General features: G+C 42.7%; 1 protein-coding gene across 1 annotated transcript in view; it reads right to left on the minus strand.

Moving 5' to 3' along the window:
- Positions 1-12,393, minus strand: part of ush2a (Usher syndrome 2A (autosomal recessive, mild)) — a 1,730,413-nt gene that overhangs the window by 697,087 nt on the left and 1,020,933 nt on the right. Inside the window, exon 38 of the mRNA XM_072506478.1 lies at positions 12,038-12,217. Coding sequence (XP_072362579.1) covers positions 12,038-12,217 — 180 coding nt within the window. The remainder of the gene's footprint in view (positions 1-12,037; positions 12,218-12,393) is intronic.

A 12,393-nucleotide genomic window follows, 5' to 3' on the forward strand; every position in this document is an offset into this window, starting at 1 on the left:
GTAAATCTCCGGGCTCACCCTTGAGTGCTGGACGTGCAGTTTCTGCTCTCCCGTGGGTGCGTTTTCGGTCGTCTCGAGATACCCTTTAAAACACGCCAGCCAGTGCTTAAAGATTGCCGCTGAGTTCGCCGCGTGGGGGCTAAGTTGCACTCCGGCTTGATTTGGAGCTCCATCCTTTCTTTTTAAAAATCTAGCTTATTAAATTGATGCACGATCAATGACCACTAAAGCGAGGTTGTAGTCCAACTGGAGGCTTTAATAAGCTAGATGTTTCCCCCAGCAGCTCAGGTACAGAATGAGGGCTGCCGGGGCGGCACGGGTTCTTATACCCCGCCTATCAGGGCGGAGCTATTATACACTCTAGCCAATAGCAAGCATACAGGCTCTACCAATGGTACTTTAGCCTCTCAGGTACCGTATTACCTATAATACCACAGGAAGTGAGTTACCTGTGCAGGTGTCCTCGCCTCTGACCTGGTCTTCTAGCCATAGTATTTATATAGCTGGTCCAGTTAGATTCCTGATCAACATTAACCAACAGCATGTTGATCGTGACACACAAATCCCAAGAATTATTATTTTTAATCATCTCAGTATCTGGGTTTTGATTTTTTTCCCAATTTTAAACACTTTATGGGCTAACAATGAGTTTCCTCCTATTTTTAGTCACAGGAGTCTTGAATCCAAATCTGCCTGCACCGAGTTCTATTGAGGCAGGCAGCGTACAAAGTTCATGCAGCCTTCTCAGTTGAGTGACCAGGACCAGTTACTAGCTGGTCCAACTCTTAAACACAGATATCCCTCTTAAACTGGAACTGCACTCATAAAGATAATGTCGTTGACTGCTAGTCCTGCAATTGGAAACAAAGGAAATGGAGCATCATAGCAGAGAGAGGACTTCCAGGTTTAGGAATGCAGCACTGGAGGTCTGAGTCATGGAGATTGGGAGAAGGAGAGAGTTCACGACCAGTCCAACTCCTGTGAGGTCACAGATCCTCTTGAAATGAATAGTATGGTTCTGTGGTCACTTCCGTATTGAACCTGAGTCAGGTTTAGGTGTGAGAAGTGCTCTCTGAAAACATGTGGTGGGTAAGGTATTCAGTAAAGAGCCTTTCTCCTCCTCACCCCTCTTCACAGAGCTTCCCCTCCCCTGCAGTCTCTGTTCCAATTCTTGGTCATGCTCTGCATCCACAAGCACTTGAAACTACAAACTGTTATATTTGTTGTAGATTTGGGGTTGTATTTTATGGTCACACAAAGTACCGATGATGAGCTATAATTCCAGAAGCGCCCCCACCTGGGCTTTTGGCAGGACTCCTGGCTTCGTTTTATGGGTGTCAGGCAACAAGATAGTTGCTCTGGGGCTGCCATCCTTTTAAAGGGAGCTGCTGGCCAATCAGAGAGCCAGCACAGACTGCAACTGGAAGAAGGGGACGCCATGGAAGAACACTGCCCTGCAAACCATGTACATTGGGTGATGACAAGGGGGCTAGTCAGTGAGGGCATTGGTAGTGGGGAAGGTTGGTGAGGGGAAAAGGGATTGCCATGGGAAAAACGATGGCAACAGGAAGAAGGAGCCGTATGAGAAGGAAAACAAGGAAACAGAAGGGGAAAGTAGAAAAAGATAAATTGCATAAATTCATCAGTATTAATAAATTCATTTTAATTCTTGTCTACTTGCAAATCATTTGATACGTTGGTCCATCTTGATTTAATATTACACTTAAGCAAGCCAGAAATCTTTTGAATCATTTAAAAATGTTTTATTGTTTTTTTCCAATAAAGAGGGCAATTTAGTGTGGCCAATCCACCTACCCTGCACATTTTTGGGTTGTGGGGGTGAGATCCACGCAGACACGGGGAGAATGTGCAAACTCCACACGGACAGTGACCCGGGGCCGAGATCGAGCCCGGGATCTCAGTGCCGTGAGGCAACAGTGCTAACCACTGTACCGCCATGCCATCCTGAGATCTTTTGAATCAGGCAAAAGTTTCTCACACCCCCGCAAACAAAATTGCTGCTGCAGGGTTGCAGAAATGTACTGTATCAGAAAACAACATGGCTGCTAAATGAACAGATTGGCTGCCTGACACAGAATAAGTAGTACAACTCACAGAAGATTCATGATCTGACATTCACTCTATTTGTCTGAACCTGCCCCACTGTGATTTTTAATCATATCTAGATTAGAAGAAAATATATTTGTCACTTCCCAACAAGTCCACAGGCTGTCCCAACCAATGGACTATTAGGTACAATATAAATACATGTTAAAATATTTCCTTAACGCCATTCATTCTAAATATATTCATAATAAGATAAGACAGGGGTCAGAGTTTTTTCAGTCCTCACACGCTGATTTTGAATTCCGATCTTACTTTACGACTGTCGGAAACTAAAAGGGCAGCACGGTAGCATAGTGGTTAGCATAATTGCTTCACAGCTCCAGGGTCCCAGGTTCGATTCCGGCTTGGGTCACTGTCTGTGCGGAGTCTGCACATCCTCCCCGTGTGTGCGTGGGTTTCCTCCGGGTGCTCCGGTTTCCTCCCACAGTCCAAAGATGTGCAGGTTAGGTGGATTGGCCATGATAAATTGCCCTTAGTGTCCAAAATTGCCCTTAGTGTTGGGTGGGGTTACTGGGTTATGGGGATAGGGTGGAGGTGTTGACCTTGGGTAGGGTGCTCTTTCCAAGAGCCGGTGCAGACTCGATGGGCCAAATGGCCTCCTTCTGCACTGTAAATTCTATGATATAAAGAGATGATCTTTGAAAAGCATATTGCACTTTCCTAAAATCACCTTCAATTGGAAAACTTGAGGGTATCTTCATTTTTTAAAAAGTAAGCAGATATCATTAACTTCTACCAAGGCTTCAGTAAAATAAAGTCTGTGAAAACTGTGGGATACTGCAGCTTTATACACAAAGTGAAAATACTCACAAGGAATGAAAACTGTTTGAAAGATAACAGTTTAAAATACTGCAGCGTAGGAAGCTTCCTGTTAATATTAAAAGAATGGGTGCTGTGAAATGTTTTCTTTCTACCTCAGGTATATCAATACTGTCACTAATCAGTTTAAATTATGCCCTTTTATGTTCCTTCATTCCCTTTTAGGTTTTTATACATTTCTTTGATGTAACAAGAGCAGGTTTGACCAGACTTCACTAAAACTGGAAAACACTTGAAGAACTGAAGCCTATTCTGTATATTTAAAATTCATATGCTTATATGTGCCTTTCTTCTGCACTTGAACATTTTACAATATTCCTTTCTGCTGTCTACACCAACATACATCAAGACCATTTGTCCAAACCTTTCTTGCTCATAAATATACAAAGGTGCCTTAAACTTACTACTCCACAGTTCAGCCTATTCAGAGCTGTGGCTTCATTTTTTTGATCAATCTGCAATTTATAAAAGATTGACTGATGAAAGAAAAGCAACTCTTCCACTACACTGTGTACAGATTATTCCATATAAACTACGACTGTGTGTCCTAAAGGTTTTACCTTCACTTCGGAGACCATTTTGCTCGTGTAAAGTTAAAGAGCAATTATTTTACTAAACTTTTAACGTAAAGCTTTCAAGTTTAGTGGAAAGATTCATTTAATTTTGTTCAGAGAAAAATATACCCCTTTGTATGCTTAAAAGTCATACCATTTGCAATGCTCAATAACTTTTCTTCAATTTAAATTAGTCTACCGAAACCGGAATTATGCTGACGATACTTTTAAATGCAGAAAATGATACTATTATAGTTGAATGTGCATTGACATAAAATGGACTGGAATGCAATTATTTAAAGCTCCCAGTTTGCTCACATTTATATCGGCTCATTTATTAATCATTTTGTTATGGATTGTGAAAAAGGTAAGGTAAGTAATTTTCTTTATAGGTATGTTATATCTCCCAGTGCTAATTTAACTCCCCCTAAACACACATATTCAGCCATATGGCATATGCCTTTTTGATACAATTTTACGTGTTAATCTGTATTACTATATTTTCAGTTCATTAACTGAAAGGATGCATGAACCAAAACCTATTTAGCCAATGAGTTGTTGCAGCTTAAACTACCAAAGAGGTCACACAAAGGGTACTTCAATGCTGTAAGGTACACAATTACTGTAAGATACTAAAGGGAAAAGAAGGAGCATTTTTTCAGAAAACATCAGTTGAGGACTTCTGTCATCAAAGTTAAGAACATCACTAATTTATGTGAATTATTTTAGTAGTTTTAATTTTAGAGCCATTTGTGTCACAGATGGGGATGCCAGTTATGAGAAAGGAAGTCTTTTCATTTTTCTTGTTCTCAACAGCAGCATGGAATACTCCAAAGTCAGCCCTCGTGTAGGTTAAACAATACGCTGTAGTAGCGTTCCTTCTGTCCTCGTCTAGCAATATGCCTCAGTGTTATTCTGTGAATGTTTTTTCAACAGGAGCTTGATAAGATTAACTAAACATATTTTACTCGGAACCCTTAGAGACATAGGAAAGGGATGCTTCTATCCTATTGATCCGAGACTGAATTCAAACCTAGTCCTTAGAAGCTGAGGCACAATGCTTTTTTATTCCACCCAATCCCACTATTATTTTACTGAACATTAACAGGTGTGGTGGGAACAGCATTCAAGGTAAAAGTCAGAAAATTTGAAGTAAAGATACCTCAGTGGGGATACCAATCTATCTGCAGATCCGTGAGGAGGATCAGAGAAGCATGCAAAGCAGATGTATTTTACACCATCGTCACTCAACATGGAACCACCCTTAGAGTGTCCATAGGTCAAGGCAATCATATCTGGACATGCCTGAGCAGATCGAGATTTGCAGACTCCATGATTTAAGAGGGAGGCTGTAACGGTCTCTGAAGTCGAACCTTGAAACCACTTTGAGGACAGGGAGGGCTCTGTCAAGACCGTGAAGTTGACTGCTTTCTTAAATTTTTGCCATTTTCTTTTCTGAGAAATAGCAAGAGATATCTGGCAAACCTCACATACTGTCCAATGGCATCACATAAATGATAGCTGCACTGTTTTCTCCAACCTGGAACGTCGTTAATTTCTCTATGGAAAACAGTTAACAAATGCAAAGCTGGAATGTTGGAAGTTGAAAGAGTGCCCAAAGTGCACCAATCACCTCACCACAGTGACAGAGCCATGTAAATGGCTCCAACATAAGAGTAACAAAAGAAATTATGACAAAATTCTTCTTATTCTATGGTCATTTCACCAGAGTTTCCCTGTAACTCTGGATTCCAACATCAGTTTGAAATCCATCTCTGCTTCACAACTGGTCATTTCGGGGGGGAAGGGGGGGGGAGGCTACTGTAAACTGGCAGTTCCCACATTGCTGATCCTTAGGGGTTGTAGAATAAGACTAGACGCTGACGTACCAAATGGATGAGCTGTGCTGGCCTCCAGAATGTCAGAGTCTAGCTTCACTGGGTGAAGCCTACTTGTGACAATAAGCGATTTTCATTTCATATAATGGTCAGGACCACATCAGCAATGTTTCCCTGAATGGATTGTTCCTCTTCCCTTTTATACCAAGAGAATATTTAAGGTGAAACTTATAAACATTGACCACAGCTATCTTGTATACTGAGTTACACGGAAAAAGGTGGTCGAAAAGAGTTATAATAAAATTAACAGAAACAATGGGGGATGCTTTTATGGAGCCGTCAAGAGTGGGAAACATGGCGTACAGGGTGACTGAATCAGGCAGGATGAGAGACTTTGATTTACCAAGGGTGGGTTGAGATGAGGTGATTAAGTCAGCAGCACGTTTGCGATGCTTCAGGCCTCACACCATCATGTGGTGGTTTCCCACTTGTTACAGATTGATATGCCATGAAAACTCAGTAAAATGTACAAAGCGTTTAAAAATTACACCCTACCTTCAAGATAATGTCAGCAGCACACAATAATCTCATGGCACCCAGTTTACACGCATTTGAAGGTGGCACACAACAATTCACTTTGTGCAGTTGTCTCTGAGGTCAGCACTTTTCCTTGTTGAACTCTGTAGCACAAGGGAGGGGAGCAGGAGAATAGTAGCTTGCATGGAGGCTCAGGACTGGCAAGGATGGATCATTGGTGAGCAGAGATGTCGAGTGGTGTCAGGGGCGTAGAGGAATGAAAGAAGGATCCAAGGGATGATAGAGCATGGGGCTAGGGGCAAGGAGGAGTGGATGAGGGGAGGGCCTAGTATGCTGGTGAGGAGGGATATGGTGGGGGGTGGCGGGAACAGTCAGACAAGGTTCGAAAATGAGGGACCAAAAAGATAGGGACAGTCCTGCCCAGAAGTGGGTCCATCTCAGGGTGTTGACTGGCAAAATTGTTTGGCTTTGAATTCACCGATCACCTTTCAGTTATTCCTGTTGAAAGTTATCTCAGACAATATGCATCGAAAGGAAGGCCAGCGAAGCCATGTCCCATAGAGTGGCAAGTACAGTACTGGATACGAACAAGAACATTCAATAAAGAGTGAACTCAAAAACACATGGGCCCAGAACTTCTGATCTCTGGACGGTCGTACCCCAAAGGTATCGCTCAAGCTGCGTTATGGGACCCCTTGGATGTCCCGACAAACTGACTAGTGGGAATTTCCCCAGAAGTTTGGACTTCTAATCGGCAATTCTTCTGTGTCTCGAACCCTCCAAAAATGTCTCCAATTCTCAGTTAGTCAGGAGACTTTGGATGATTCCAACTTGCTTACCAAAATAGTTACACAGGAAAGATTAGAAGGATTCAGACCAATTCTAACTCCTGATATCCATACCACTGAACTCCCTACTCCTCACTAGACCCTCAGCATTGCTCCCCAACTCCCCCACTTACACCCTGATTACATCCCGACCACCACCCCCCCCCCCCCCCCCCCCCAACAAACAGCCCCCAACACCTTGATTAGCCCACAACTTGTCTTACTACCCCGTGACTCCCCAACTCACCAAATTACCCTATGACCTGACTGGCTCCAGAACCCACAACTACACCCTGAACCAACTATCCCTCTGACCCAGCTAACCCTCTGACCTGATTTCACATCCCTCAAATACCTCCTGACTAATTATCCTCCCACCAATCCCAACTACCCCCCCTGCCCGACCAGCCCTGCAACCTGATTGCCTCCTGACCTGACTCGACTATACCTGCCCTCTGCCTTGACTACACTCGACTACTTGACCGACCCAGCCCCGACCCACCCTACCCCTTCACCTACTTACCTGCAACCTTAACTCCTCACCTGCTTACCTGCAATGGAGCTGTCTCACCTACCCAACTGCCACCCCACTCCCTCACTAACTTTCCACACTACCCCCTTACCCATTTACCTTACACACTTACCTTCTCTGTGTTACATCTCAAAGCAATTTTGAGATTTCAACTCTACTTATCAGAATATGGGAGCTAGTGCTATAAAAAGGGATCCTGGCTCCTATGATGATTCTCTCCACTGTTCCCTGCAAGGATTGCTAACTTCCATGCGTTTGGAAGAATTTGCCAACAGAATATGGGCCCACAAAACCTTAGGATGGTCAATAGGTAAGCAATGACCAAAATGGGTCAGAAGCGATTATGACCCAGCTCGGAGATTCTGGGCTGTTATTGTTTCTTGCCCAATCAAGAATGTCGCTAACTCCTCAAAACTATCAGTGCATGCCAATCATGAGGTGTGCCAGTACAGATAGCTCTCTGGCTAAGCTGCTCTCAGCAAGTAATGATGATGCCAACACGAAAGAGATGTAATGTGAAATATTTACAAGTGAAATTTAAAGGAATTTTAATTTGAAAAACACCCGTGCATTAAGCCTAATGACAATGGATTTGAGCAGCAAAATTGTGACCACAATGGAGAGCCTCCCTGTTTGTCTAGACGGCTCCTTCATAGCCCACTTGTAACTTCTGCATCATCAGCTGTCAGAGGGTTTCACCACTGAAAAGCTTCCCCTGCCTTGTGATTGCAGGTGCTATCCGCACATGTCATTGGCACTTCAAATTTTAATTGTAATCTTGTAATCGTGTGGGAACGAGCAGAAAGCAGAGGTGGTGCCTGTTTCATCTCCCACCTTCAGGAACGGTGCGCCATGGCAAGTATTCCGCCCAGTGACTCCCAAAGTTGGATGGATTGGTGTTGGATAAAATGCTAAAATGTCAAAAACTTAAAACCCAACCATAACCTGCCTGCCACATGGCCACTTTCAGTTCTAATGGAGATGGGGGGAATGCCAACCTGCTTCCAAGAAGCAGATTGGTCAATTTCATATTGTAAGGGCAGCATGGTCGAACAGTGGTTAGCACTGTTGCTTCATAGCGCCAGGGACCCGGGTTCGATTCCCGGCTTGGGTCACTGTCTGTGCAGAGTCTGCACATTCTCCCTGTGTCTGTGTGGGTTTCCTCTGGGTGCTCCAGCTTCCTCCCACAAGTCCCAAAAGACATGCTTGTTAGGTGAATTGGACATTCTGAATTCTCCCTCAGTGTATCCAAACAGGTGCCGTAGTGTGGCAACTAGAGATTTTCACAGTAACTTCAGTGCAGTATTAATGTAAGCCTACTTGTGACACTAATAAAGATTATTATTATTATTAATGAGGCTGACAGTCACTGATTTAAACTACTTGGCAGGTTTAACTGCGGCGCCTGGATTTTCCAAGCTTCAGGAAACCTAACAGCTGAAGGGAGGTGAGTACAGCTTCATGAAAAGTTAAATGCTTCTCCTGATCACCCAAACTCCCTGACCCACCGCATCAGACTATCAACCCTATACACCAACTTCCCTCGGTTGAAGATTTATCTGCTCCACCATAATGTTAGGGTTGCATCCTTCTTCCTCCCTCTAATCCACCACAGGTTTGGGGATCAGACAACCACCAACACCCCTTCACATTATCATGTGAGAGTACCTTTAAGAAATAGGTGTTTATAAATGGGCATGCATATAAATATCTGCAGTGAGAGTACCTTTAAGAAATGGTTGTTTATTACTGCAGTGATGTCAGAGTCAGAGTGTGAGTGGACCTGGGCTGTCTGTCAGCTTTTTACTTTTGATTTTGAGCAGGCTGTAGGATGTGTTTTAGTTTCGTTTCCAGAGCTGGATAGCTGCAGTCACAGCCAGAAGGTGTATGAATCTCTCTCTGAAATCTAAAGACTGTAAATCGATCCTGGTGATTTAAAACTAATAACAATAGTGACTTTAACCTGATGTGCTTCTGGTAAAAGGTGTTTTAAGTCGTATGGATGTTAAATAAAAGGAAAGCTTAAAGGTTTACTTAGTGTTGTAGTCTTGGGGGTTGTATTTGAATTAATGGTTGCTAAAATGTTCACTGTATGTTTTAAAAAGGTTAACTTGAGTTTATAGAATAAACATTGTTTTGCTTTAAAAAATACTTTTCCATTTCTGCTGTACCACACCTGTAGAGTGGGCCATGTGCTCCAAATGGCTTATTTTATAGTAGTATCATCGTATCTCTACAGTGCAGAGGGAGACCATTCGCCCATCGAGTCTGCACCAGCCCTCTGAAAGAGCCCTTATCTCGGCCCAATCCTCCACCCTATCCCCGTGACCCCACCTAGGGGCAATTTGGCATAGCCAATCCACCTAACCTGCACATCTTATTGGACTGTGCGATGAAACCGGAGCACCCGGAAGAAACCCATGTAGACACAGGAAGAATGTGCAAACTCCAAATAAGCAGTGACCCGAGGTCAGAATTGAACCCAGGTCTTTGGCGCTGTGAGGCAGTAGTGCTAACCATTTGCATTTTTTTCAATTCATTCTTGTTATGTGAACTCAGCCGCTCGACCAGCATTTGTTGCTCATCCTTAATTTCCCTTGAGAAATTAATGGTGATCTAGCTGCCTTCTTAAACCACACCACTGCAGTCTATGTAGTTTGGGGCATCCACAGTGCTGCTAGAAAGGGACCCCCAGGTTTCTGACCCAGCGACTGTGAAGAAATGGCAATATAATTACAAGTCAGCGTGGTGCATGGAAGGGAAGTCGCAGGTGGTACAGTTTCCATGACCAACCACATCAGAATGCTCAGGCAGAAGGAAGCAGAAAGCTCTCCCCTTACATCAAAGAAAGTGAAATCGAGGGAGTGTGTCCTCAGTCACAATGAGCTTTCAGGAAGTAAGGCTGTGCCACACCTTACATAGGATGAAATAACCCTGTGTTTCCTTCCACAATAGGGAGACGTAGGGTACATAGGCATGTGGTACAGCACCCTTATGGGTACAGGGCAACTGTCCAGGAGGCATAGTTGTCTCGCTTAAGCTGCAAATAAACAAAAATAAACAAGTGGACATTGCCTACAGCAGAACACAGGACCAGTGCTTGGCTACAGCCCAAGATGAGGTTAGACTTGCATAGTGGTCCAGCTGCAGGGCTCACACCTGTAACACACCAGGCTGCAGAGCACATATAACTGTGGTTGTTGCATGAGATTATATGAATCAGGCCCAGAGTTTCCGCAACACATGGACAGCTTTACATTAAATCTCTGGGTTCCTATGGTAGAGGAGAATTGACGGATGTAGTGAGATGCTGTATGCAAGAGGAATTCTGTCATGTCTTGGGAATTATTCGATCATTTTTCCACAGGAAGGATTTGGGAAAGAAAGAGTTACTTTTAAATGTTGTGTTTCAAAGCTACGTGACTTTTAAAAAGGTGAAAGGTAGCCACAATGTTTAAAATTGAACAATTTGATAGCTTGTCTTGGTAATTAAAAAAGCAGCTGCCTCCCATTGTTTTGGGACATATCTGATTCCAGATGCTTGGCCAGGTGTTTCTGGCAGGTCTAACCTTCTGGCTGTGACTCCAAGGAGATGAAAATAGAGACAGATCTTAAACAAGTGTCACAAGAGCGAGCTTTGGTCAAGATCAGATAGAAACACTTTGCTTTTATATAGCACCATTCACATTCTTGAGACATTCCAAACCAATTCACATCAAAGGAAATATTTTTGAAGTGTAAGATGCTGTGCTATGTAGGCAAATGTAGTGTACAGTTTATATATAGCAAGGTCCTACAAATGTAGCATACAGTTCATACATAGCAAGGTTCTACAAATGGCAACAAGATAAATCAGATAATTGTTTTTGGTGCTGTTAGTTAAAAATTGGCTAGAATTCCCCTTTCTTTTCTCCAATTGTGAAAAGAGCTCTCCTCTATCTACCAATCCTAGGTAAAACATCTGATCTGAAAAGTCAGCACATTCAATGTTGCAGCACTGACTCACTATTACATTGAAGTGTCAGCTTAGATTACATGCTCATGTTCTTTTTCGAGTAGGTCTTGAACCTACAACCGCCTAACTCACAGGCGGGAGTGCTGAGACAGACACCTAGAAGGGATATGCAGGAGGGTAGTTTGGAGCTATTTTGTTTAAAATCAATCAAAACGGTGATGCAAGAAAGAAAAGCATATTCCTTTTTGTTTCAGTACGTTGTGCTAATTGAATGAAAAGACTCCAATCATAACTGCTCAGTATATCAATTTCCTGTAAAGTACAGTATCTTAACTAATCATGTCTGGCCTTGTAACACAGCTGTTTTCTGAGACTGCCTTCAAAACCTATTGAGCTGGTTTAGCTCATGGGCTAGACAGCTGGTTTGTGATGCAGAACAAGGCCAGCAGCACGCGTTCAATTCCCGTACCAGTTTACCTGAACAGGCGCCAGAATGTGGCGACTATGGACTTTTCACAGAAACTTCATACTTGTGACAATAAAGGGTTATTGTTATTATTCTTATTAAAAGATTTAAAGGGAACTTCAGGCAAGAGTTTAAGCCTGTATCAGTGACTTAAAATTCCTATATGTATTGTTATATCCTAACTATCCTATATTGTTGGGCATCATATTTTTCATAAATGTCCTTCAATGGTTGCTCAATTTTTCTCAGTGAAGTTTTTCCTATGTGCTACATTTCATTTCAAGTTGATTTATTGTATTACAGAAGCTAGCACAACTGGTATAAGGGACCAGTTGTTATTTTACAAACTGCTAGGAAAAAATGCATTTTTACAACTACTTACCCCCAGGAGGCATCTTTATTGCTGCAAGATCACTTATCACATATCCTTGACTATTGGAGGCATTTACTTGCACGGTGTAGTTGGAATAGGGAAGTAGTCCTCTTATGGTTACCCATGTATCAGCTTCTGAACTTTCGTATAATCTCTGGGTTAGGAGCCTGATAGAATAGTTACTTTTACCTATAAAAGAGGTAAATGATATAGTCAGGCCTTTTACATTGCAGAACGTTTTGATTTTCAACAATGAATATGGAGTATGTTAAGATCCCCGTAAAGGCTGGTAACTTTCAAAAGAAAGGAATCCCCAGAACACCAATTGAAAGAAAATCGATCGATAATATTTCACTTTTTTAAAC

The sequence above is a fragment of the Scyliorhinus torazame genome, chromosome 1, assembly GCF_047496885.1.
Source record: "Scyliorhinus torazame isolate Kashiwa2021f chromosome 1, sScyTor2.1, whole genome shotgun sequence".
NCBI lineage: Eukaryota > Metazoa > Chordata > Chondrichthyes > Carcharhiniformes > Scyliorhinidae > Scyliorhinus > Scyliorhinus torazame.